The 27,651-nt window shown below is 38.1% G+C and overlaps 1 protein-coding gene across 5 annotated transcripts; it reads right to left on the reverse strand.

Moving 5' to 3' along the window:
* Positions 1–6,648: 6,648 nt before the first annotated feature.
* On the reverse strand, positions 6,649–27,077 carry DPY30 (dpy-30 histone methyltransferase complex regulatory subunit). Of its 5 annotated transcripts, XM_049095342.1 has the most exons (7): positions 26,787–27,077; positions 22,001–22,056; positions 17,005–17,101; positions 16,833–16,904; positions 16,700–16,747; positions 9,915–10,057; positions 6,649–7,002 (listed from the first exon to the last, which is right to left on the reverse strand). In XM_049095342.1, exons 4-7 carry the CDS (start codon positions 16,866–16,868, stop codon positions 6,930–6,932), a joined length of 300 nt encoding a protein of 99 aa, XP_048951299.1. In that variant the 5' UTR covers positions 16,869–16,904; positions 17,005–17,101; positions 22,001–22,056; positions 26,787–27,077; the 3' UTR covers positions 6,649–6,929. The 5 variants fall into 5 exon arrangements, with proteins under 5 accessions (XP_048951299.1, XP_025310029.1, XP_025310030.1 ...); XM_025454244.3 differs by lacking the exons at positions 22,001–22,056; positions 26,787–27,077 and adding an exon at positions 19,431–19,606; XM_025454245.3 differs by lacking the exons at positions 22,001–22,056; positions 26,787–27,077 and adding an exon at positions 17,202–17,230.
* Positions 27,078–27,651: the final 574 nt, after the last annotated feature.

The following is a 27,651-nucleotide window of genomic DNA, read 5'->3' on the forward strand; positions in this document are numbered from 1 at the left end:
GGATTATCAGTTAATAAAATGTAGAGCCTGACAGAGTATTGCATACAACAAACATTATTTACAACCCCTCCTCTTATAAATCCCAGTATTTCACGTAAGAGTCAGGAACAAAGAATTCCTCTAAAACTATTAAAGAATCACAGAGAAGTAGGATATCTTAGACCAAGGTAGCGTTGTTATGAAGCAGATCATTCCAAAACCGGGAAGAGAGTTAAGAAAAACTTGCACGTCTTCAGTGAAAGAATCTGAATTTCATACTGAACAGATCATTGGTAGAGTTCAAACCGGATAACTGGCTGCATAATATTCAAGTTTCCCTAATGTCATAATACAGTTTTGTTTTTGTTTTAATTTACTTTCCTATTCCCACCCCTCCTCCCACTTTTTCAGCTTTAAGGCCCAAGGATCTTGTGTGACATCCCAGGCCTAAAAGTCTGGTCAATTATTGGAACATTTCTGACTTTCACACCTTTTTCTACACAATTATTAGATGAAAAAATCTCCACTGATATGAATTTCTTTACCCCATTTCTAACCCTCTAACCACTAACCTGCCCAAATGTTAACATACTACACAGCAAAAAAAAAAAAAAAAAAAAAAAAAGGATGTGCCAAGTAGTGCCAAAGGGATGTCCCAAAAAGATGAGGGGCAGCTCTAATTCCATGGTACTCTTCACAGAGTACCAAAATTCAGTGGTAAATGATGACATGGTAAATTGGTAAACTTTTCATCATAAACTTCAAGAAAAGGAAAACTGCTGATATGATTGGCATGGCATTGATAAGCAGTAATAGCTCACAAAGTCAATGATTCCTGATTCTGCTTCTATGGCCCCAGAAAAGGAGGGAAGGGGACACTGGATATGATGAACTAAGAAAGCTTGGTATTTCAGACTGATCATGGCATCTACTAACATAGCCTTTTAAATCTCGGCGTTCTCATCTGTCAAATGCAAACAGCAATATCTAACTCACAGGCTTGCAGTGAGAATCATGAAGTAAAATGAAAGTATTCTGAAAACAATTTATCAGCTGTTCTTTGTTTCTTTTTATCATTATCCTCTACTCCAAGGAACAATCTCAGGATTCATTCCAAACTAGTAACCTAATTTAAATTTAAGCATCCTCCATAGGAAAATGCTCTGTTGGAGGCTTCTTTCCCCCAAAGGAGTTTTCTTACTGGTCCAGTTAAGCAAAGACCACAATGCCAAGAGAAGTAAAAGGTTAAAAGATCTTCCATTATCTCGATAATGCTCTCAATATATCCCATCATGATTCCTTCTTTCCATCTTTCTTTAGCTACCTTATTCAAGGAGAGACTCTTTAAAGGAATTTGTTGAAACTATTCACTTACCTCCCCTAAATTAATGGAGATCCACATAATGCAAAATACCCATTTCACATCCCAGAAGAAGTCTGTTTGGCAATACTGTACAATTTCCATGTTATTATTAACAATTTCCGTTATATCTACTAGGGATTTGGGTTTGACACTCCATAAACATCAGTCGTAGCAAAGGCAGGGAGGAAGTCCTCACTAATAGAGAGTTCTTATAAAGTAGAATAATAATAAATAGGGCACCACTAGTCCCAGAACCCAACATCAATAACCCAACATATGTTCTAAAAAAGCATGTCCTTGGGACGCCTGGGTGGCTCAGAGGTTAAGTGTCTGCCTTCAGCCCAGGGTGTGATCCTGAAGACCCAGGATCAAGTCCTGCATCGGGCTCTCTGCAGGGCGCCTGCTTCTCTCTCTGCCTGTGTCTCTGCCTCTCTCTCTCTGTCTCTCATGAATAAATAAATAAAATCTTAAAAAAAAAAAAAAAGCATGTCCTATATTCACTGCATCAGTCTGTATTAGCAAACAACTAGCACAGCCACAATAACCATCAATATGAGACTTCTTACATTAGGATATATTCATACATACACACCCATTAAAAAGACTAAGGTGGTGCTGTATACTGTATGGAGAGCTGGGTGGGGGGAGGAAAAAGCAAATTGCAGAACAGTGTGTAAAGTATCCTACCATTTGTGTAAAACAGAATACTTATAAGTATCCTCATACACTTGATTATACACAGAATACTCCTAGAAGGAAACACAATAAATTGGTAACAATATGTTTAGGTGGCAGAAGTACAAGGATGGACAAAAGATTTAAACTTTTGAGTATCTTTGGAATTTTGTGCCATATACATATAGTACCTACACACACAAAATACTTACATCTTTAGGCTTGATTTTTGGAACCTACATGGCAATATTAAATTGACCATTTTTATAAAATGCTATCCATAGCAGACAGCTTAAGAAGTCCACTAATTACTAAAAGCCCCATATCCAAAAAATATTGTAGAATAAAACCAGAGTTCTGAACAAATCAAACTTGAGAAGAGTTTAGCATAAAGATGCTCTTTTGATATCAGTTAAAATGGTACTCTAAGACAAATGCCATTATGATTTCACTTAGATGTAGAATCTAAAAAACAAATGAATAAACAAAAAAGCAAAAACAGACCCATAAACACAGAGAACGAACTAGTGGTTGCCAGAGGGGAGAAGGGAAATGACCAAAAATTGGTGGAGAGTGGGAGGTGCAGACTTAGGGAATGAGTTGAGTTCTGGGGATAAGACGTACAGCACTGGGAATAGTCAATGGTATTGTATAGCATTGTACACTAACAGACAGTAGCTACACTTGTGAGCATAGCATATGCTGAATCACTGTGTTGTAAACCTGAAACTAATGTAACATTGTGTGTCAACTATAATTCAGTAAAAAAAAAAAAAAAAAAAAAAAAAAATTTACAAACTAGTACTATAATCTAGAGTCAGTCTAGTTTGCCCTTCCATTAGAAGCCAAACTTGATAAGTAATATTTATTAAATACTTAACTATGTACCTGACACTGAATAGTCACTAAGTATGTATTTAGTGATTCTTACTAAGATGAAAATTTGTTCATTTCCAATTTTTTGAAATAAATTTTATAAAACTTTTTTCAAACTTATTGTAATATTATTTAGAATTCCCAGAAATGAAATAACAGAGTTAAAAGATTTTAACTTTTTTTAAAACAAAATTCGTATTCATTACTGCCTGGCCCTTTTATATCTGGTGACCTATTTTCCACTATATTACTTTCCTACTTTCCTAATTTAAATGTAGAGATTTTTAAATAAATAGATTCTCAGTGATAGCCATTTACAGCTTTCACCTTTGTCCCTCATTTCTACAGTTTGATGATAAGTATCAGGCCTCCAATTTGTTAATGCCTTTTTGGAATCCAGTCCAGAAAAATATCTGGCTATATTATTATGCTATCCCTACAACCATTCTATCAAGTTTCTAACAGGAAGTTATCAATTCTAAAAATCCGACATGCCTTCTCCTAAATGAGATTTAAGCAAAGGTTCAATATTCTTCCCACAAGACCAGAATTAAATAGACAATGTCATCATTCTATCCAAACCATTTTTCTTTTTCTCAACTCAAGGTCTCTATTTCCTCTATGAATCTATGCCTAATTTGCTCTATGGTCTTCCCACTAACCTACCTACCAACGTAATTCAAGAATTCATTCTATAACATATAGGACTTCCCATTCTATTTCTGTATTTGTTTACTGAACCATAACCTATCCATTAAGTATTCGAAGGGTAGGCATGGTTTGTAAAATACGTCATCAAAGTACAGGGAAATGTGCTTAACTGGTTTTCAGTCCACCGGCTTAGTGGGGTAAGTGATGCTCTCTGTTCCCATCGTAAAATAAAGTTGAACTCTATAAGCTTGTAGATTACACTTTTTAGGAAACTCTCACATGATTGCGGTCTCCTCTCAGGTTTGTGTGCATACCTAACAAGGGTCAATAGTGTTCTCCACCTTACTTATGCCAGTTGTACTAGATACTACCATTACATAATTTAATTAAACATTACATAAACCAATGAAATACAGACACATAATGCAAAAGGTGTACAAAAATTAGGTAGAATGCTTTGGAAAGACTATGTAAAAACTGTCAAATTAGAGGCAGGTAAGATGACTGAAGGCTGGAGAAAAAAAACATGAAACAAGCATAGGATTCTACAAATTACTTCTTAAATGTCTAAAAAAAAAGCGTTCTCTACTTTCAAAAAACCTGATACTGAAATATGCAGACCATACATCATAGGAGTGATTTAAGGGAGAAAAATGATACAGAATTCCAATCAGAGAACCCATACCCAGATAAAAGATTGAAATGAAAATATTACCAAGTTAATATAGATTAACATTTTTAAGCTTAAAAAAAATATCTGTTCAGTGTCATTTAGGATTCCCCACCATGACTCACTTTTTCACCTACCAACTGGATAAAAGGGCTTCTACTGCACACACATGGGCAGACTGATTTTACCCCAAGGAAAAACTATAAACATACCTGAGAGCATTAGAGCAGAGGGTAATATAGCATTAAGGGAAAGTAATTTAGCATTAAGCTGGGTTTGAATCCTGCCTCAAATTTACTTTCCTCTATAACCTTGTACAAGTCAACAAAATTTCACTTTGCTCATCTAAAAATGAGGTATTGGGCAGCCTGGGTGGCTCAGCGGTTTAGCGCTGCCAGCCTTCAGCCCAGGGTGTGATCCTGGAGACCAGGGATCGAGCCCCACGTCGGGCTCCCTGCATGGAGCCTGCTTCTCCCTCTACCTGTGTCTCTGCCTCTCTCTCTTTCCCTGTGTCTCTAACGAATAAATAAACAAAATATTTAAAAATAAATTAATTAATTAATTAAAAATGAGGTATTAAAATTTAACCTACCTCACAGGATTTTGAGGATTATATAACAATTCATGTATTTAGCATGGTGCCTAGCACATGTTAAGTACTGTTTAGTAGCATGTGCATTGCAGCAAAAGATATGCCTATTCTCAGCTGTTACTTTAAAAAGTATCAATTTCAAGATTGAGTAATTTAAGCCCCAAGTCAAAGATAATTCAATACAACACTAGAAGTTATGGAGCATAGGCAGAGTACTGCATTACTTCTAACTGGTGGTTAACCAGAGGTGTATATCAGAATGCCTCAAAGAGGCAAATTCAGAAGCCAGGTTCTATCACAATTTAATCAGGCTCTCAGGAGCTATTTATATATGAAATATATATGAAAAGTTCCCCAAGTGGCTCTGATGTGAATCACAGATGAAGAACTGCCATTAAGATGATAAAACTATTGATGTTTTAATAAAAAATTACCCAATTAGCACTTAATAAAATGTTAAAATATCACCAAAAAATTGGGCAGATTATGTAGAAGTTAGCCAAATAACCAAAATGCATCTGATGGAATTAGTATTTATGGAAACTACTATATAAGCAAGAGATCTCAATTGCTACAGGCTTTTCTTATGCAAATTGTACAGATCTGCAATTTTAAATCAAAACCATGTCACCTCCCCACTAGAGTCACTCCTACTGAAATAAGCTTTTTCCTGTGTTAAAGTGAACTGTAAGACATACCTCATCAGCATACTTTATATCTCAACTACCTTCACGTGTTTAGCTTGGACACACATCTTTAACATTCCTCCAAAACTGGGTCTTCTTTTCTTTCTTTCCTGTAAGTAAACTCTAGGCCCAATGTGGGGCTTGAACTCATGACCTGAGATCGAGCACTGTATGACACAAACTGAGCCAGCCAGGTTTCCCCTCTATGCAGGGTTTCTCGATCTTAACACTAATTGATATTTTGTGGCAGATAATTCTTGGGGATGGGTGGGGCATGCAGGTTGCCCTATGTATTTTAAGATATTTAGCAGTATTCCTGATCATTACCCACTAGATGCCAGTAGAACTCCACCTTACTTCAGTTGTGACAACCAAAATGTTTCTAGACACGGCCAAAAGTCCTTTGGGGTGAGAGGGCAAAGCCATTCCCCACTAAGAACTGCTTCTCTTAATGAATATTCTTCCTACCTGGCTTTCTTCAGACAGTTCTCTTTTATCTGAGATCATGAGTTATCTTAATTTTTTCATACAGGACAAAATGAGCAGACCCCAAAAAAGGACTGGTTGGTGTTTTTTATTGCCAAATAAGCAATGATGTGAACTTGCACAAGCACTTCTCACTTAACTATCAGCAACACATTGGTAGGACTGGGTTTGAATGCCATTCAAGCACTTACCAGCAATGTGATCTTGAGCAAGTCACTTAAACCCCTCCAAATGTTTTCCTCATCTGCAAAATGGGAATAACAATATCTACTTTGTAGAGTTGCTGTATTAAAGATAATTTAAGTAAAATGGTAATTATGTTTGACATATAGAATTGCAATAAAAGAAAGCTACTATTACATTATTACCACCAAGTGTTCTGGCAATGAAGGATATTGTACACCCTCCACAATGCTTATAACAGTACTACAACTTCACTGTGAATTAGTTACCTCTGATATTAAAAACTGAAGATGCAAAGATCCCACCCTCCAAGAGGTCCAGGGACAACGCTGAGAAAAGCTGGCAGAGATTTTTTTATTTTATGTTAAACTCGACTCTGGTGTATTTTCATCCTGCAGTACTCTAAGACCCAAGAAAGAAGGAATTCATGAAAATAACTGAGCCATATAAATATTTGCCATATAGAATAAAAACTACTTTCAAATAATGACGCTTTAACGGTTTATTTTGAAGGTTATTTTAAAAACAAAGTTAAAGACAATCTGAGAAAAAAATTGCACAGAATACACTCATTAAATAAGTATGGTGATTAAATCAAAATAAGGGAAATATGTTTTCTTCTGCAATTCCGGAAATAAGTTCTGTTGTCCTGAAGGTTCTTATATTTCCAAAAGGGGGGGGGGGGGGGGGAATCATGGCAATTAAAGCTGCCTCTTAATCATGTAAATCTACAGTAGAAACCAAATTTTTCTGTTCTTCCCAATTAAGTCAGTTTCGATCTTCAAACTGTGCCTTGTTTTTTAAAAGATATGATGCTAGAAATTCAATGGGATTTGGTGGTCTGTAAGGGAAAAGAAATCCATAATTTAGAAATGTATATTCTAAGTGTATTAATTTAAATGTATTGTTCCATAATGAAAATACATCTTTTTCAGTTTAATTTTCATTTTACACTCAAAGGCCATTTGTAGTAAATACAGTAAGTGAAATAGGCAAGCAAGTTAATCAACAATATAGTTAAAAGAGACTGAAAGTTTTCTATGGCTTACATCTGATTATAAATACAACTCTAAAAACACAAGTTTCGGGATCCCTGGGTGGCTCAGCGGTTTAGTGCCTGCCTTCGGTCCAAGGCATGATCCTGGAGTCCCGGGATCTAGTCCCACATCGGGCTTCTGCATGGAGCCTGCTTCTCCCTCTGCCTGTGTCTCTGCCTTACTCTCTCTCTGTCTGTGTCTCTCATGAATAAATAAATAAAATCTTTAAAAAAAATAAAAATAAAAAAAAAAATAAAAACACAAGTTTCAAAAATGTAATTTTTGACAATGGGATGATGATTACCCAGGGGGGATAATGACTTAAAGAGGTCACAAGGGAGAATTCTGACAGTATTCAGTTTCTGGATCTGAGCACAAGTTATGTGGATATGTTTGGGTTCTGAAAATTCATCAAACCATACACCTACAATATGCACAATTTTCTCCACAGGTATTAACCTTCAATAAGAGTACAAAAACAATATAAGAAAATGGCTGTAGCATCATTGAGACAAATGGATGAACTCCTGAAAAATTAATCAAAGGATTCAATAGTCACTTGGACAAGTTAGTTCTGGTATGTTTCATTCTAAAAATGTACCTCTATTTTACTTCAAATACTTAAATCAATAATAATTCTAATACTGCTACAACACAGAGCAACTAAGAACATAAACATATTTTAAAATTCAGAGGTGGAAGAAAGGGAATTAAAAGTGATCGAAGGGCACACACTTCCAGTTACAAGATGAATAAGCACCAGGGCTATGACATACGACACAATGACCACAGCTAACACTGCTGTGTGATAATAGCAAACTTGTTGACAGGAGTGCCTAAGAGTTCTCATCAAAAGGAAAATTTCTTTTTATTTTTTTTCCTTTTTATTGCATCTATGTGAGATGATGGATATGGTATCGTTTCACAATATATGTAGATCAAATGCTATGCTATATCATTTAGGCTTATACAGTGATATAGGTCAATTATTTCTCAATAAAACTAGGGAAAAATGTCAACAAAAGATGTATTTTATATTTATCACTTTTCCATGAATTATTCTTGCTGAGAAAACAAGTCAAAAGATGAAAAGCTGGAGGAATCAGCTATTTAAAATCCTACTATGAAAACAAAACAAAACAAAAAAAATATATAAAATAAAATAAAATAAAATAAAATAAAATAAATAAAATAAAATAAAATAAAATCCTACTATGAAAAGGCATATTTAGAATTAATTTACAATGATCTCAAAACATTCCCTTAAATTTGTAAGGTCTTTTGAACTGCCTAGACATAAACAATTTTTCACATACTATATATAATTTTTCACATACTATATATAATTTCATGAATAATTTTGCCAGAATTCCTTACTTAAAAAGTATATTTACTAACAGCATGTTACCTAAAAACTTCTTCAAATTTTTCCTTCTAGCATTTAAAGTAATATTTAGAATTTCTCATATACTGGCTTTCTGCAGATAAAGAACAAAAATATATGTATATAAAAGATGCCCATACTTTAATTGACAGTATTAGAGCCAAGATCTATCTTGCAGTCATAAACAAATCCTATTTTATACATATAATTTAAGAAAACATTTTTCTTATTGGATTTGCTTACACAAAAAGAATTTAGGTAGAATTAATAGGAAAAAACATGTAAAGAAAAAAACTGTAATGTTGCTAACAAAGAAATATAAATCAAAACCGCTTGGCAAGTGCGGCGCTTGGGTGGCTCAGTCAGTTAAGCATCTGCCTTCAGCTCAGGTTATGATCCTGGAATCCAGGGATTGAGCCCTACCTGAGGCTCTCTGCTCAGCGGGACGTCTGCTTCTTCCTCTCCCCACCCCCTGCTCCTTCTCTCATTCTCTCTCACTCACTCTCAAATAAATAAATAAAATCTTAAAAAAAAAAAACAACTTTGCAAGAAAAGTTTATAGCAACACTCATGCTGTTGAGGCTATGATAGTAGAACTTTAAGGATAAACTTCTAGACAGAAAAAATGATTTTATGTATCATATACTACATAACAACAGTCGTTCCTCAAACTAGCAAATTAACTCTTGGAAAAGTATCACAAGAACATAATTAAGCAAGGGTGCCTGGATAGCTCATTCGATTAAGCATCTGCCTTCAGTTCAAGTCCTTATCCCAGGGTCCTGAGATCAAGTCCCAAGTTAGCACCCTGCTCAGCGGGGAGGCTGCCTCTCCCTCTCCCTCTCCCCCACCTCACATAGGCACACTCTCAAATAAATGAATAAAATCTTTTTAAGTAATTTAACAAAAGCAAAAGACACATGAAAACATATAAATTGCCTAACCTATATTAACAAAGGAAATTGGACCTAAGTGTTCAACAATGAAAAAATGGCTAAATTAATTGCAGTATTGTTATAATTTAAATTATAATCACAAAGGCTATGCAGAGATATAGAAATAGTTTTCTGTTATAAAGTAAAAAAGACATATAAAATTACATGTACACCATGACTAGAAAGCTTTATAAATATACATATGATCCAAGACTAGTACAGATAAATGAAAGTATCTGAATTCAGTTATGGCTGACTTATTTTTTTTAAAACTCTAATATCTATAAATTCCCTATATTTTAAAAATAACTCAGCATAACTAATGATAACAATATTTCAATTAGAGAAGTCTTTATTTTTTCTCTGATAACTCCATTTACAGATACTATTGTCTTACCTTTCTTTTGCAAGCACAGCAAGGCCCTGTAATAAAATAGGCACAACTGTCTGATCCAGGTAGGCACGAGTTGGCAAAGACTGGAGATCCACTTTCTGTTTTGATGACTTTTCTGCATTAATCTTCTCATTGTCTACTATCCTCTAGTGGATTCAAAAAACATGCATGTATATTACAAATAACTGGATTATTTTGAATGCTAAACAAAAATTAATGATAAGATGACACTAAGAGAATCAATGACTAGAAAAGCTGATATTGAATAGCAAATCTTTCTGCCAAAATAAAAACCAGACCCATCCCTAAATTCCATTTAAACCTTTTCTCTCTGAAGGCACCATAGGATCTCATTCTTTTACTTAGTTTTTTAAATTAAGTAGGCTCCACACCCAACATAGGGCTTAAACTCATGAGCCCGAGATCAACTATTGCATGCCCTATGGACCGAGTCAGCCCATATACCCCAGTATCTCCAGATCCTTTTCTCCCTTTCCTTCTGCCTGTTGAGGAGTAAATACAAGTGCTACTGTTTTTTTCATAAGAATACCTTCTTACACTATGCTTCAAAAAAGTCTGACACTAAGTAGCACTGAAGCACAGTAAGAAAGCTAGACCTGTTTCAATTCTTTCATCACAGACGTATCAAGGACAAAGTCTCACTTAGGTACTTAATAGGTCTGTAACACTTCTGTAACACTTGCTAAAGTCTCTTAACAGAGACAGCAGGCTCAGGCTCAGAGCTTTCCAAAGGCAATAGAATATAGCTAAAATTTACTACCATTTTGTATTCACTGTTTTTATTTTTATGGTTAGCCTCTATCAAATTGAGAATGCCTTTCCATTTGTTTCTTTTTTACAGAAATGCATTCATGATTTTTTTTTGCATTCATGATTTTTTAAAGTGAATAGAATAAAAAAATATTAATCGAATGACAGCCAAAAAATGGTAGAATTACTAATACAGAAAAGATCATTAATATGGTATTTAAATGATGTTTAAGAAACAATGACATACTTTCTACTCCTAAGAACCTTCAAATTTTAGGTCTTTCATGTAGATTCATCTGACATCCAGAGCATCAAAAACTACTTTATTGAAAAACTTTTCATTCTTTTACAAATCAAACATTTTAGAAAATTAGAAATAAGTGGCTACCTAAAAGGCAAAACACTATTAAGAACACTTTCATTTAAATGTAATTTTGGGGGCAGCCCAAGTGGCTCAGCGGTTAGCGCTGCCTTCAGCCCAGGGCCTGATCCTGGAGACCCAGGATCCAGTCCCACATCGGGCTCTCTGCATGGATCCTGCTTCTCCCTCTGCCTGTGTCTCTGCCTCCCCCCACCCCCCCCCGTGTTTCTGATGAATAAATAAATAAAATCTTTTTTAAAAAATTTTTTAAAAATAAATGAAATATTGGGGTGCCATACTGGCTCAGTTAGTGGAGCATGCAACTCTTGATCTTTGGGTTGTATGTTTGAGCCCCACATTGGGTGTAAAGACTACTAAAAATAAAATCATTTTTAAAAAATGAACTTTTGGGCAGCCCCAGTGGCGCACAGTGGTTTAGCGCCGCCTGCAACCTGGGGTGTGATCCTGGAGACCCGGGATTGAGTCCCGCGTCGGGCTCCCTGCATGGAGCCTGCTTCTCCCTCTGCCTGTGTCTCTGCCTCTCTCTCTCTGTGTCTCTATGAATAAATAAAATCTTTAAAAAATAAAAAAATTAAAATAAATAAAAATTAAAAATGAACTTTTGTTTCAATTATACTCACACTGGATATAAATGAGTCAACAACAAAATAACATTTTCTAGACTTAATTTTTTAGACAATTTTATTTTGTAAAAAGTGGTAAAAAACAAAAACTTTAATCATATACCTACGATATATATACACCATGATTTCCAAAGACACTTCCCACAACTATGTCAGCCAACTATTCTAATTTTGCTCATGATTTTTTCATCTTATTTTGAAACATAAGAGACAATAATCTTCTGTGCTTAATTAATGTGTAAAATAGCTATCTGTTTGCTCATGGATTAAGAATTTATTGTTCCGGGATCCCTGGGTGGCGCAGCGGTTTAGCGCCTGCCTTTGGCCCAGGGCGCGATCCTGGAGACCCAGGATCGAATCCCACATCGGGCTCCCGGTGCATGGAGCCTGCTTCTCCCTCTGCCTGTGTCTCTGCCTCTCTCTCTCTCTCTGTGACTATCATAAATAAATAAAAAAAATAAATAAATAAAAAAAAAATAAAAAAAGAATTTATTGTTCCTTGGTAAACTTCAACAGATAATTCACATGGAGGACAAAAACTAGTCGGTTACATGACATTTCAATGCCTTCAATAAGAATCAACAATGCCTAAACAATTCCTGTAGATGTAATAATAAATCCCTTGACTAAATATTCTTATTTTTTTCATCCAAACATTTAATGAATATCCACTATGTGCCAACAGCCATGCTTAATTTTAGTTAAGCCCAAATCCTGAATTAATCTAAAAATATATACATCCAAATTACCACCTCCCTAAAAGGTAAAAGGTGTTAAGGGTATATAACATTGATCACAAATATGAGGAAAAAATAAGGTGAGCACTAGGATTATCCCAGGTTACCGCCTCCTGCCTAGAAAATTTATAGGATGCAATGCAGAGAACCAAAGCAGAGCCCAGCAGTCTCCTTGAGCTGAGAAGACAGACTTAAAACTTCAGGGAAATAAGACAACTAGAATTTGTAGGACAGGGATCCCTGGGTGGCGCAGCGGTTTGGCGCCTGCCTTTGGCCCAGGGCGCGATCCTGGAGACCCGGGATCGAATCCCACGTCAGGCTCCCGGTGCATGGAGCCTGCTTCTCCCTCTGCCTGTGTCTCTGCCTCTCTCTCTCTCTCTCTCTCTCTCTGTGTGTGACTATCATAAATAAATTAAAAAAAAAAAAAAAGAATTTGTAGGACAGAGTATTGAAGAGTGCATGAAGAAGAAAGGTATATTCAGAAAGAAATTAAAGAGATTGCCTTGCAGTCTTTAGGTGAATACTTATCGTGCATGCATACAGGATAACTACCCAGGGCACCTGGAATGAAGAGACACAATCCCTGGAGCTCACATGAGGCCAAGAATAGTTCATGTTCCTGTGACCCAAAATTGGAAAACTGTACTACATGGAGCTCCAGGGGAGATGTAAGAGGAGGATATTAGCCCTAAATTAAAGGCTAGTGTGGTCCTAACAGAGTTTAAAGCAAACCTGGAAAGGATCAAATTGTTTCTTAGTAACTTAACTGAGTCCTAGAAGGAAGCTCAAGAATGTTTGAAGGAATACAAAAATAGCCAGTATCCAACAAGGTAAAATGCACAATGCCCAGCCTCTGATAAAAAGTCACTACACAGGCAAAGAAGCAGGTATATACTACCCCTAATGAGGAAAAATTTTAATCCACAGAAACAGACCCAGAAATGATACAGATAATAAAATAGGCAGTGCTGTAAACCATTTCTTATAACATCTTCCACATCTTCAAGAGAGGAAAACATAATTAAGCTTACAGAGTACTTAAAAATACTTGAAGAAATAAAAGCTGAAATTTTCCTAATTTCACAAAAACTCTAAATCCACAGATTCAAGAAACTCGATGAATCCTAAGCACAAGCTGCATAATTAAAAAAAAAAAAACCTACACAAAGACACATCATAATCAAATTATTTAAAACCTGAAATAAGGGACGCCTGGGTTGCTCAGCAGTTGGACACCTGCCTTCAGCTCAGGATGGGATCCTGGGATCTTGGATCCGGTCCTGTATTGGGCTCCCTGCAAGGAGCCTGCTTCTCTCTCTGCCTATGTCTCTGCCTCTCTCTCAGTCTGTGTCTCTCATGAATAAATAAACAGATCTTAAAAAAAAAAAAAAAACAACCTGTAATAAAATCGTAAAAGCACCAAAAGAAGAGACATTAAATATGGAGACGCAAAGACAGAAGTGATTGCATATTTCCTATCAGAAATGATGTCAGCCAAAAAGACAGTGGAACAAATCTATACCAGCAAAAATATCTCAGGAATAAAGACCAATAAAAAAAAAAAAAAAAGACAAAATAATGCCTTTTCAGATATTCAGAAAAATCTCTTTAAAGATAATTAACTGGGCAGCCCGGGTGGCTCAGCGGTTTAGCACCGCCTTAAACCCGGGGCGTGATCCTGGAGTCCCGGGATCAAGTCCCATGTCGGGCTCCCTGCATGGAGCCTGCTTCTCCCTGGGCCTGTGTCTCTGCCATCTCTCTCTCTGTCGCTCATGAATAAATAAATAAAATATTTTTAAAAATAAAATAAAGTAAAGATAATTAAATTTTTAAGGAAAATATAATGCAGCAGCCCATGTGGCTCAGCGGTTTAGTACTCCCTTTGGCCCAGGGCGTGATCCTGGAGACCTGGAATGAAGTCCCACTTCAGGCTCCCTGTATGAAGCCTGCTTCTCCCTCTGCCTTGTGTCTCTGCCTCTCTCTCTGTGTGTCTCTCATGAATAAATAAATAAAATCTTAAAAAAAAAGAGAAAAAAAAAGAAGAGAGAGAAAGAAAGAAAAAGAAAAAAAAATGAATTACAGGACTTATACATAGAAGTAAAACATAACAACAGTCCAAAGGTCAGTTGATAGAAAATGGGACAATACTGTTGTTTGTTTGTTTTAAGATTTATTTATTTATTTTGAGAGAGGGACCGAGCTGGGGAAAGGGCAGAGGAAGAAAATCTTTCAAGCAGACCTCCTGCTGAACTAGGAGCCAGATGAGGGGCTGGACCTCACAACCCAAGCAATGGGGGATCTACACTGAAACCAAGAGTCTGACTGAGGCACCCAAGAGCCCTTGTTACAAGTAAGGTTCTTATACTCTACACAAAAAGAAATAATGCCACTTGAAGGTAAATTGTGAAGTCAAACCTGCATGTATAAACTATAAAGCAAGCACCTAAAAAGAAATTATAACTTATAAGCCATTAAAGGCAGAAATAGAGTAAGAGAAAAAGTAGCAGCAACTATCCAGTATTGATTTCCAGACTCTCAAATACCACAACAAATTAAAAATTACACTATGAACAAAAGGACTAACATAGGGATGTCAACTCTGTTTTGCCAAGTAAAATCTTACAAACAAACATAATTATTATTTTACTACCACCATTAATACATTAAAGGAATGAGCATTTTAAAACTATGGAAGCAGGGCAGCCACGGTGGCTCAAAGGTTTGGTGCTGCCTTCAGCCCAAGGTGTGATCCTGGAGACCCAGGATCAAGTCCCACATCAGGCTCCCTGCATGGAGCCTGCTTCTCCCTCTGCCTGTGTCTCTGCCTCTCTCTCTCTCTCTCTCTCTGTCATCAATAAATAAAATCTTAAAATGAAACTATAGAAGCAGAAGACCAATCACCAAAGAGTGTATCAAACACTCCCTCTACTCTCATTTTTTTTTCTCACTACCACGGAAATTGGTCTGAGAACCTGAGAGAAAGCCTTTGGGAATCACTGCTCTTCTCTATCGTGACTCTGCCTTCATATACAAACATCATCAAGAAAAGACTGCTGAAAAAAAGAAAAGAAAAGAAAAGAGGAAAGGAAAAGAAAGAAAAGACTCCTGATGTCTATAAAGAAGTTTGTAAATGAAATACAAAGTGGTGTAAAATATCTTCAGGTTCAATTAAAGGTTACATTATGAAAATAGGTAAGTGTTTTTCTTAATATACTGATATCAAACCCAGAAACATTCCTAGCAATTTTGTAAGGCAGAGTGGTTATTCCACATACCAGGGAACTCTAGTAGCTGATCAAGACTGCCAAGACAATTTAACTACCTCAAAAACGTCAACCTGCCTACGTTTAACACACAGCCCTCCACTATACTTCCTGGTGACTTTGCACAAGGTATTCAACTTCCCTGAGCTTTATAGGACTAAAGATACATGTAAATTACTTAGCAGTGTGTCTGGTACACAGCACAAACAAAGAAATATTAGCAGCTTGGAAATAGTTATGTGCATTTATCCAAACTTAATCACTGGCAATGTCTCCTTCCCCACCCGCTCCCAATAAAACGCACACATCTCCCGGAAGCCTCTATTTTCCTAACCAATCCTACCCAGCTTTGGCTAATTCTTTTGTCCTGGCATTTACTCATTCATTTACAAAATAACCTCTACTTTTGAACAACCACCTCCTAGCACTTCTATGAAAAAGCTCTAAGAAAGTCTATCTTCTTTTGTATGTTTTTCACAGGTAGTCTTTGAATTCAGACTTCACTAAGACAAAAAACCAAGGTCTATTATGTGTTATAGCTTCCAACGGCATCGCATCTTCTACTGAACAGCAGAGAAATCAACATTTATTACATGTTAACTCCATGAGAACACTATTCTGCTACAAAGACAATGGGTGTAATTTTAAACGTGCTTTTTTTTTTTCCAAAGCAATGTTCCAACAGATTCATTAATACCCAGCAAGCCAAACGATTGGCCAGTCTCCATTAGTAACGCATGTTTGTTTCTTTATATCACTTTCAGAAGTTCAACCTCTTGACTCAAAACTAATGTGAACGTCTGCATGGCACGAGTTATTACTACTGCTAATAAAACAAGCTACCCATGATTTGATACTATTTAGTTCATGTTGATAAAGTTTTCCCTTGTGCAAAGCAACCTAGTAAAAAAAAATTTTTTTAATTTAAAAAAAAAAAAAAAAAAAAGGATCCCAAGTTTGCTCCAGCTCATAAGAGACGTTCAGATGCGGCATAAGAAGTGGGCGAAATTACCTCCACATTGTCTGTGAGACCGTACTCAGAGTGAGGGTTTTCTGCAACCTAGGAAACAAAACACAGGTCACTGAGACGTGAGCCACCCCTTCTCGCTGCACACCGCCCCCCTGAAGCCAGGGCCTCCTGGTACCTGCGTCTGCCCCTCCAGCATCTGCTCTGGCTCCATGGCGGACCCTGCAAGTCACAATCCCCGGAAACCAGTCTTGGAAAACAAGAAGAACCGTGAGTTACCCGGGAGATTTCCACACGAAGATGCCAGGATGGAGTCCAGCCCAGCCCCCGACCCCGCCCCTCACCCCCACCTGGGCGCGGGAGCACCCGGAGCAGCAGAGCAAGGTGGGACAGTCCAAGACAGGGCGCCCGCATCAGGTCCGGAAGCTCCGCGGTGGTCCCAAGAACCTAGAAGAGGTGGGAAAGAGGGGAGAGGGAGCTGATTACCCGCGCCCAAGCCGCTCGTTCTTAAGAGCCCTGCACCGCGCCACCAACTCCCAGCACAAACCGCTTCAGCCGTAAGTGACGGATGTCGCACGACTGCCGCGCCTGCGCAGAACTCCCCCCTCCCCCCGCCCCCGCCCCCGCCCCCGCCCCGCGGGGCCCGGGGGCGGGGAGCGGCTAGCGCTCGGCGGAGTCCAGGTTCCCCAGCTGCAGTCGGCGGGGCGTCCTGGCCGAGACCGGGCCGAGACCGGGCCTCGAAGGTTGCGGCAGACTGGCTCTGCAGCCTGCACACCGAGGCGAGCGCCACCCCAGCTGCAGACCCCGGGACCACCACAGCGGGCAGGGGCTCGGCCCGCCCAGCCCCCAGTGCCGCTTTTGGGAGAGCTTCTGCGGAAGCTCAGTCACCCACTCCCTGGGTGGTTCTGAACGAAAAATCAGACCTAAGCCAAGCAGTCGGCGAAAGAATGTCAGTGTTTTACTCTAAAAAGGTGGGGGAAGAAGCAGTGTTTGAGGATTTCCCGGTAAGCCTTGCTCAAGACCTCCAATCTGCGAATCTGCGGTGTTAATGCTACCTTACATTTGTATCAAAGTTTGCAAAAAGCAACTGGCTTTCCAAAGTGTGCTACTGTTGATACTATTGCATTTGTGGGGGAAAAAAAAAACACAAAGGATCATTTGCCTTCTACTTACAGCTCGTAAATAGCAAACAGGATTGCTCGGATCCCAATAAATGCCTTTTTTTTTTTTTTTGCCATTTATTTTAATGTAAATACAAGTGATAACACTCATTAAAGTTCCTACCTTTAATTCAACAGTCCCATTTGTAGTTGCACTCTGTAGTATGAAAGTTTGAAAACTTCATATTAAATATTTGGAGACTAGATTATGTCATACCAATATAAGGGGAGGTAAGCTATTGAAAGTCATGATTCCAGAAATACAGAAACATTTATGATTATAACATTAAGTTTTGAAAAAGAAAGAATACAACTAAAAAAGTTTTGCTCCTCTGCAAAAACTGAACAGATGAAAATCTAAATGAATTTGGGAACTAGATTTATGTGTACATTTTTATTTTATTTATTTTTTTTTGCGTATGTTTTTAAAGTTTAATTTTGTGATGTTTACTTGTTTAATATTGTAATTGGTGGCAGTTACCATAAGGCATCTTGAGGATGTTTCATGTAGGACTGACGCAAAGATGTGGACACATATATAAAGGATACAGAAATTTACTAATACATAAATTAAGATTAAATGCTTTTCAGGAGTGGGAAATAACAGTAAATATGTCTAGAAAAGAGTTGGGGAAACTTAACAGTTATGTACATTGCTATATTATCATATATTCGTGGATTTCTTAATATATAGCAAGCAAGCACTCAATAAATATTTCCAAATTCCAGAAAGTAATTGAGAACTGCTAATTTATGTTTTCTAAGTACTGACAGTTTTAGTAAAAGAGAAGCTAGACTGAGCTCCTTCGAGACAGGGACCTGTCTTATGTAACTTAGTACTTCATACAGTGCCTGGTACATACTAAGGTTCACAGCATATATGGAGTTGATCCATAGTCAAAACTGAATACAAATACATACAATGACACTACTAAAGATCATATATATCTTTATGTGTGTGTGTAAGATACATGCATATATGATTACCAAAAGGAGTAAACAGAATAATTAACTATCAGCCAGGTTTCTCTCAAACCAGGAAAAACTTATGTGAGGTTTACAAAAAAGCTTCACCAAATTTTTTTATATTTACAACATGTGGAAAAAAAGAACACACCATCACAGCAGAGAGATGGGAGGGGAAAAAATGACAGCTAGAAATGATGTTAATGACTTAGCAAGAAAATGATAGGACCTATAAAGTTAATTGAAGAGACTGCAGAATACTGAGTTCTTATATGAAATTAAAAATTCTAGGGGATCCCTGGGTGGCTCAGCAGTTTGATGCCTGCCTTAGGCCCAGGGTGTGATGCTGAAATCCCAGGATCAAGTCCCACATCAGGCTCCCTGTGTGGAGCCTGCTTCTCCCTCTGCCTGTGCCCGCCCTCCCTCTCTCTCCCTGTCTCTAATGAATAAATAAAATCTTTAAAAAATTATAAAGAGGATGGACCCTGAGAATTATGATTATGACAGAAATTGGCAATAATGTGTACTCTAGAGAGGGATAAATTAGAAGAATGAGAAGAACATTTAACTCTCATTTGGCCTTGTCATTCCAAACTTGGTTCAAGACTCCTCTCATCTGCTTTTATCATGTCTTTCTACTAAGCACTTACCTCATCCTGCCTTATATGTTGTGTGCAGTTAAACACAATTAGATTTTTTAGTTCTTCAAAGGCAAAAATTTGTTATATTCATCTCCACATATATTTCTTATATTCAATAAATGTTTTTTAAAAGAAGTGAATGTATAGGGAAGGCAAGCACTTGCACCAAAGCACCACTCTAGACTTGTCTTTCTTGAAGTTTAGAATAAACAGTAGTTTATAGATTCTAGAACTAGAATTCTAGAATCCAGAATAATAAAGAAAAATTATGTGCTTGACCCCCTTTTTACAGACTTGGTGCAACATTAACCTAGGGATCCCTGGGTGGCGCAGTGGTTTAGCGCCTGCCTTTGGCCCAGGGCGCAATCCTGGAGACCCGGGATCGAATCCCACGTCGGGCTCCCGGTGCATGGAGCCTGCTTCTCCCTATGCCTGTGTCTCTGCCTCTCTTTCTCTCTCTGTGACTATCATAAATAAATAAAAATTAAAAAAAAAAAAAACATTAACCTATTGGGGCCACTGAGTGGCTCAGTCTGTTAAGAGTCTGCCTTCAACTCAGGTCATGACCTCTGGGTCCTGGGATGGAGCCCCACATTGGGCTCCCTGCTCAATGGGGATTCTGCTTCTCCCTCTCCCTCTGCCGCCCTCCACCCACCCCTGATTTATGTATTCTCTCTCTTGCTCTATCTCAAATAAATAAATAAAATCTTTTAAAAAATAAAAATAAAAAATAAAACACTAGCCTATTAGACAAAATCGACTTAGGAATAATGTAATATATATAGTAGAAAAACACTTGATTTGTAATTAGATGAGTATTAGAACCTGATTCCTTCATTGTTTGCCATGTGGAAGTAAACAAATAGTTTAACTCTTCTGAGCTTCATGTTTTTACACATATAGATTAGGATAATAATTCGTGTAGAGGATCAAATGAGATAAAATAGATGAAACTGCTTTGTGTGAAGCTATATAAGTGAGACATTCTATTTTATCTATAACTACTGCTTTGTTATAATAACATAGACTACTTTTTAAAAAGATTTTATTTATTCATGAGAGACAGCAAGAGAGAGAGAGAGGCAGAGACACAGGCAGAGGAATAAGCAGGCTCCATGCAGGAAGCCCAATGTTGGACTCGATCCCAGAACTCTGGGATCACACCCTGAGCCAAAGGCTCAACCACTGAACCACCCCAGTGTCCCCATAGTCACCTTTTTTGTTCCTATTCTGTTTTCTTTTAATTAATTTGGGAGAAAGTGCTCAAATAAAGTACATGATTCAGTACACACTCATACACAAAAACGCTAACGTATTTGCAAAGGAAGACATAGAGTGTATTGAGTGTAAATGGGCCCTCTGAGGACAATTTGTGGGAAGGGACACCAACTACCTCTGAAGAAGACCTAGAAATATATATTCCAGATTTGGAAGGAAGTCATTTTCCAAGGAAGTCTCTCTGGTGGCTGATAAAAAGACAACTACTTTACCCATAGCTCCTGTGTCTCTGCTACCAAACCCCATGCCCAACCACCCCATCACCATCATCTCAGAAATATTGGTATACCAAATAATATGCTAAATAGGCTTTAAAAAAAAAGATTTTGTTTATTTATACATTCATGAGAGACACACGGAGAGGCAAAGACATAGGCAGAGGGAGAAGCAGGCTCCCTCCAGGGACCCTGATGTGGGACTCGATCCTGGGACCCCAGGATCATGCCTTGAACCAAAGACAGATGCCACCACTGAGCCACCCAGGTGACCCCCAAATGGCCTTTTAAAGACATGAATAGGGATCCCTAGGTGGCGCAGTGGTTTGGCGCCTGCCTTTGGCCCAGGGCGCAATCCTGGAGACCCGGGATCGAATCCCACGTCGGGCTCCCGGTGCATGGAGCCTGCTTCTCCCTCTGCCTGTGTCTCTGCCTCTCTCTCTCTCTCTCTCTCTCTGTGACTATCATAAATAAATAAAAATTAAAAAAAGAAAAAGAAACCATCCCCCCCCTTTTGTAATCCCTACCCCCAACGTAGGGTTAGAATTTATAATCCCAAAATCAAGAGTCACATACTCTACTGAGCCAGCCAGATGCCCTGAAACCTTTTCTCTACTTAAAGACAAACATGGGCAGCAAAATAGAAATTGGTAGTTATGCTATCTAATTTTAATACCAGATTACTATGTAAATGTGTTTTTCTTTATAGTATCATTATCAGAATGCATTGCTGATGTATCCATATAAGAGAGAACCCCCCTAAAAAACCTGAATTTAAAAAAATTGAATTAGAATTCCCAACTAGGTTCAAGTGAAGTGATTTACATATTCTACTACATAATACTGTAATCCCCCCGTAAAACAGATACAATTATCCCCATAAAGAAAATAATAAAATTGATTCAGAAAATTGTCAGGGTGCCTGGGTGGCTCAATCAATTTAGCGTCCAACTCTTTTTCAGCTCAGGTCTTGATCTGAGAGTCGTGAGTTCAAGCCTTGTGTTGGGTTCCACCCTGGGTGTGATGCCTACTTAAAAAAAAAAAAAAAAAGGAAAACAAAATTGTCACATAATGTTACATACTCACATGGCTACTTGAAATTTCAACCCATATCCATCTCATTCCAAAGATTGTGCTCCAGGCTGTGCATAAATAGAGGACAAATGTATCAGTTAGTATCCTTTGGGATTCCAGTAACAAATCTCAATTCCAGTTTGTTAAGCAACAAACCAGACTTTTGAGTAACAATTGAAAACCCTGGTAGTAAGGTGGGTATCTAACAAGGTCTAGTCTGGCTTTTATACTGTTTGTCTACAATTTTCCTACCTTCATCTCTTTAATGTATCAGCTTCAATCTCAGGCTGCTTTCTCATGGTAAAGAAATCATTGCTAGAAGTACTCAGGACAACATGCTTTCTTTTTCACATTCAAAAACAAAGCATCACTTCTCTAGGTCCACCCATGTACCACAAGTATGAACTTTGCTTTGATCTGTCCATTTTGAACCGGTTACGTTGATAAAGTGGATGTCATGTACTGACTAGCATGGACCTGAATTACTGTCCATTCCTCAACAGTGACAAGGATGTGACCTGGTAGTAGTTGATCCCACTGGAATTGTATGAACATTATATAATGGGAGGGGATTGGTTCTACAAGAGAAAGCCTTAGAATGGGTAGGAATGGAAAAGAAGGAATGGACGCTGAATAGCCAGTCAAAAAATACTGTTGGGGTGCCTAGGTGGCTCAGTTGGTTAAGTGCCCAACTGTTAATTTCCACTCAGGTCATGATCCCATGGTTGTGAGACTGAGTTTCACGTCAGGCTCCAGGCTAGAGTGTGGAGCCTGCTTAGGATTCTCTCTTCCTCTCCTTCTGCCCCTTCCTGCTCTCTCACTCTCTCTCTCTCTCAAAAAAAAAAAAAAAATTCATTGCTGCATGTTATATAAAGACTTCAAGATAGTTTACCATAAGAGGGATAAACTAAAACAGAATTTTCACTTTGGCACACCATTTCTACTTCCACAACTTTATCCCATAGAAATACAAAAAAAAAAAAAAAAAAAAAAAGTATGAATTGAAGGATACTTATTGTACCATAGTTTTTAGCGGAAAAAAATTGGGAATAGGTTAAATTATGATAATACAATGGGCTAGTGTGTAAACACTGAAAAGATTAAAATAGATCCATAGGTACTGGTATGAAAAACATTTGCTACATAATTTTGTGTGAAAAAAAATGCATGTTATAGGAAAATCTCTATAGTAAGAATCTATTTTTGTATGTATTTATTTGTATGTGCATAGCAAAAAGCCAGGAATATAAAACAAAATATTAAAAGGGAAAATGCTGAGGGAGTCTTTGTTTTTTCCAAACTTGTATATTGCTTGAACTTTTTCCCCCCTAAAAGCATGAATTTGCTTTAAAATAAAAAGACTAGGGTATGGGGATCCCTGGGTGGCTCAACGGTTTAGCTCCTGCCTTTGACTCAAACAGTGATCCTGGGGTCCCTGGATCGAGTCCCGCATAGGGCTTCCTGCATGGAGCCTGCTTCTCCCTCGGCCTGTGTCTCTGTCTCTCTCTCTTTCTGTGTCTCTCATGAATAAATAAATAAAACCTTAAAAAAAAAAAAAAAAAAAAAGACTAGGGCAGACCCAGTGGCCCAGTGGTTTAGCGCTGCCTTCGGCCCAGGGTGTGATCCTGGAGACCCGATGAAGTCCCGCATCAGGCTCCCTGCATGGAGCCTGCTTCTCCCTCTGCTTGTGTCTCTGCCTCGCTCTCTCTCTGTGTGTGTCTGTCATGAATAAATAAATAAAATCTTTTAAAAATAAAATAAATAAATAAAATAAAACAAAACAAAATAAAATAAATAGGAGCATCTATGTGGCCTGGTCAGTTAAGCATCCAACTCTTGATTTTGTTTCAGGTCATGATCAAGCCTCACAGTAGGCTCGCGTTGGGCATGGAGCCTGCTGGGATTCTCTCTCTCCCTCTCCCCCTCATTCCATTTGCATGCTCACACTCTCTCCCTCTCTCTCCCTCTCTCAAATAAATAAATAGAGTAAAAACATTTAGATAAATTTTCTGTAATTGGAAAATATACAGTTTGTTGTACATAACACATGCAGTGTTGGAGAAGAATATTTATGTGAGCAATCAGTCTAATCAGTTGTATGATAGTACTAAAAGAAAAATCTTCCAGTTCACGCTTCCCTTCACCCAAGTATTTGTGGGTTGTGTGTAGAAAAGAGTTAACATAGCAAGCCTGAAACTGCTATCCTTAGAAAGGCCTGCTCCCAAGGTTGGTATCTGGGAATTTGAATGATAAACAGTTCCCTACACAAATACAAAACTTTCCCTAAATGATGAGAGTGGCTTAAACTTTTTGTACAAACACTATGGTTTCTTCTATATACCTGCCTTGCTTCTAGGAGTCTGGAATTTTGGTATATTTTAGCCAGAGGGTGCCTACATGCTCAGCTCCAGTAAAAAACCCAAGCACTGAGTTTCTGATGAGTGTCATGGTAGACAATATTACACACATGTTGTCAGAATTCATTGCTGGAGGAATTAAATATGTCCTGTGTGATTCTACTGAGAGAAGACTCTTGGAAGCAGGTGCTTGGTTTTCTCCAGACTTTGCCTCATGTGCCTTTTCCCTTTGCTAATTTTGCTTTCTATCCTTTTGCTGTAATAAATCATAGCTATGACTATATTCTGAGTCCATGAGTCCTTCTAGCAAATCACCAAGAAGGTGATGTAAGGGATCTTAAACTCTTGAGGAATTTATTTTTTTAAGATTTATTTATTTATTCATGAGAGACACAGAGAGGGAGGGAGGGAGGGAGGGAGGGAGGGAGGGAGGGAGGGAGACACAGGCAGAAGGGAGAAACAGGCTCCCTGCAAGGAGCCTGATGTGCGGGGATCCCTGGGTGGCTCAGTGGTTTAGCACCTGCCTTCGGCCCAGGGCATGATCCTGGAGTCCCGGGATCGAATCCCACACATCAGGCTCCCTGCATGGAGCCTGCTTCTCCCTCTGCCTGTGTTTCTCTCTCTCTCTCTCTCTCTCTCTCTCTCTCTCTCTCTCTCCTGTGTGTGTGTGTCTCATGAATAAATAAATAAAAATCTTAAAAAAAAAAAAAGAGCCCAATGTGGGACTCCATCCTGGATCCTAGGATCACTCCCTGAGCCAAAGGCAGATGCTCAACCACTAAGCCACCAAGGTGTCCCTTGAGTAATTTAAATAAATATAAATTACAGTAAATTCGTATTCTAGTTCATTTACATTAGATATATATACATACATGATACATTTAAATGACAATATAAGATAATAACTGATTAAAGGTTAGATTGAATGATACAGAGCATAAATTCTAAAGAAGTTCAGCATGAGGTTGAGATATATGTAAGTAGGGGTCTTTGGAGCAGTATTAACAAAGAATAAGTATTTAAGCAAAGCTGGGAGGAGCAGGAGGACATCAAACAGACTGAAACACTAAAAAAGGAGAGTAAATGGACAGACTTAGGTATCCCTACCAGACTATAGGATTTGAGCTTACCTGTCAAGGTGGAAAGGAGGATGTCAAGGATAAAGAAGGCTCTCTGAAGTCACTGCAGTTGGTAGAAACCACTCTTGAAAACAGACAACTCTTTCTACATGCCCCAACGTTCACTTGGTGCTAACAGTTGTGAATTACCCTGCTTTTCACAGGTGCTAGAGTAAACATGCCCTGCCCACCATAAATATAGAAATATAATACTAATTTCTATAACCAAGTACTCAGAGTGATGATTGAATATACCCTCTGACAATCTAAATTGCTATTCCAGGGCATGCATTTCAAATTCTGTATTAACTGCCTCTTCAAAAAAAAAAAAAAAAAAAAAAAAAAAAAAAAAAAAACTGCCTCTTCATATGCCTCCACAGCATCATAGTTTTAAAAATCAGGTTGAGCAGGTTAGATAACAATTTATACTCTTACACCTACTACTATTTCAAAACCATGAGCTCATTCACTCTTTCACTAGAAACAAATCCTCTGGAAACTAGAGAATCTCAAACTGGTGTCTCAGTTTTGTTTTTGGTTTGTTTGATTTTAAATTTTAAGCCAATATCTCCTCAGCCATAGATTTCACATAAGAATTCAGAATTCTGGTTTCTCTTGAGATGTTTTAAAAGTATGGCAACAGTATGCCACATGTTTTTGAAAGGCAAAAATCAGCTGGAGCTAAGTAACAGCTGTCCTGTTTAATAAGGGGATGCTACTCTCCAATTTCTTATAATATTTTTCATTCATATCATACATACATTTTTGAATTCCACAGCTACACCAGGAACCCCTATATGTTATATGTCTCACCACTGTTGCTAGTTGTTACTTGAGTTTTTTAGCTACTGTATCTTTTATTCCCTCCTATATTCTTGGCACCTTACTCATTGCCTGGCATGCTGTCTGTGCTTTATACATTTTTTTAAAGATTTTATTTATTTATTCATGAAAGACAGAGAGAGAGAAAGAGAGAGAGACTGAGACAGAGAGACAGAGAGAGAGAGAGAGAGGCAGAGACACAGGCAGAGGGAGAAGCAGGCTCCAAAAAAAAAAAAAAAAGAGAAGCAGGCTCCATGCAGGAAGCCTGATGTGGGACTAGATCCTGGGACCCCAGGATTATGCCCTGGGCCAAAGGCAGGCGCTAAACCGCTGAGCCACCCAGGGATCCCCTATACAAATTTGTTTAACAAATAAATGCATAATATGCATCACAATGTGGACTCAATAAAAAGAAATGATTAGTTTCCACAATTATGTTTTTGCTTAGTAACACAGCTATAGGATAATAATCCCCCAATTGTTACTCTACTCCTCCCTTACCTCCAACCATGTCTTCGTTTCTCTCATTTTCTGCCTTTTTCAAGATCAGTAATCTCTTGGTTCTAAGTGGGCCACTTTATTGTAGTTTTTTCTTTTAATTGAAAAGGAGCTCCTTGGGATGCCTGGGTGGCTCAGTAATTAAGCGCCTGCCTTTGGCCCAAGGTGTGATCCTGGAGTCCCGGGATCAAGTCCCACATCAGGCTTCCTGCGTGGAGCCTGCTTATGTCTCTGCCTCTCTCGCTGTGTCGCTCATGAATAAATAAATAAAAATCTTAATAAAAAAAAAAAAAAGAAGAGGTCTTTAATAGCTGTCATTCATCCCTACTTCAAATAATCCAGCATCTCTCAAGCTGAAGGTTTGAGGAATTCCTTAGAAGAGAAGTAGGGCTAAAATTGCCCCAAAACTATCTGGTGATAGTCACTTGGTAAATAAATTAATGGGTTAAAGTGATACGGTGACCAAATGTCCTGGATTAGTTAGCACAGTACTCAGCTCCTGCTTTTTGTTCTGGTGAAGCTGGCCCAGATTCCCTTCAAGATTAAGTGTCTGCAAGTTCTTCCCATCTGAAAACTGGGAGGCCATCACACTGTAGGTTAAATGACTGAGGTTAGGATCTTCAATCTAGGCAGACTATCAGGCCAGGATTACAGCTCGGCACTATTTCTCTTGAGGCAGATTTAGGAAGAGGTCACTTCAGAAAAATGGGTTTGCCTGGGACATAATTCCAAGAGGCAGGAGATGTGGATTGAGATGACTCCAAAGTGAAATCCCAGGAACGTCTGGTTTCTGGAATAACACTGTGGGTGTAAAAGAAACAGAATTTATTGAGGCTGGAGACTCAACACCAGGATGCCAAGGAACAAA

This window comes from Canis lupus, chromosome 17 (genome assembly GCF_003254725.2).
Source record: "Canis lupus dingo isolate Sandy chromosome 17, ASM325472v2, whole genome shotgun sequence".
NCBI lineage: Eukaryota > Metazoa > Chordata > Mammalia > Carnivora > Canidae > Canis > Canis lupus.

What these genes read in the sequence shown, in the direction of transcription:
- DPY30 (XM_049095342.1), bottom strand. Translation starts at nt 16,868, where the DNA reads ATGGAGCCAGAGCAGATGCTGGAGGGGCAGACGCAG. An exon ending in TGCTGGAGGGGCAGACGCAG is followed by an intron (nt 16,748 to 16,832) that starts GTACCAGGAGGC and finishes TTTGTTTCCTAG; the next exon opens with GTTGCAGAAAACCCTCACTC. An exon ending in GTCTCACAGACAATGTGGAG is followed by an intron (nt 10,058 to 16,699) that starts GTAATTTCGCCC and finishes TGAATCCACTAG; the next exon opens with AGGATAGTAGACAATGAGAA.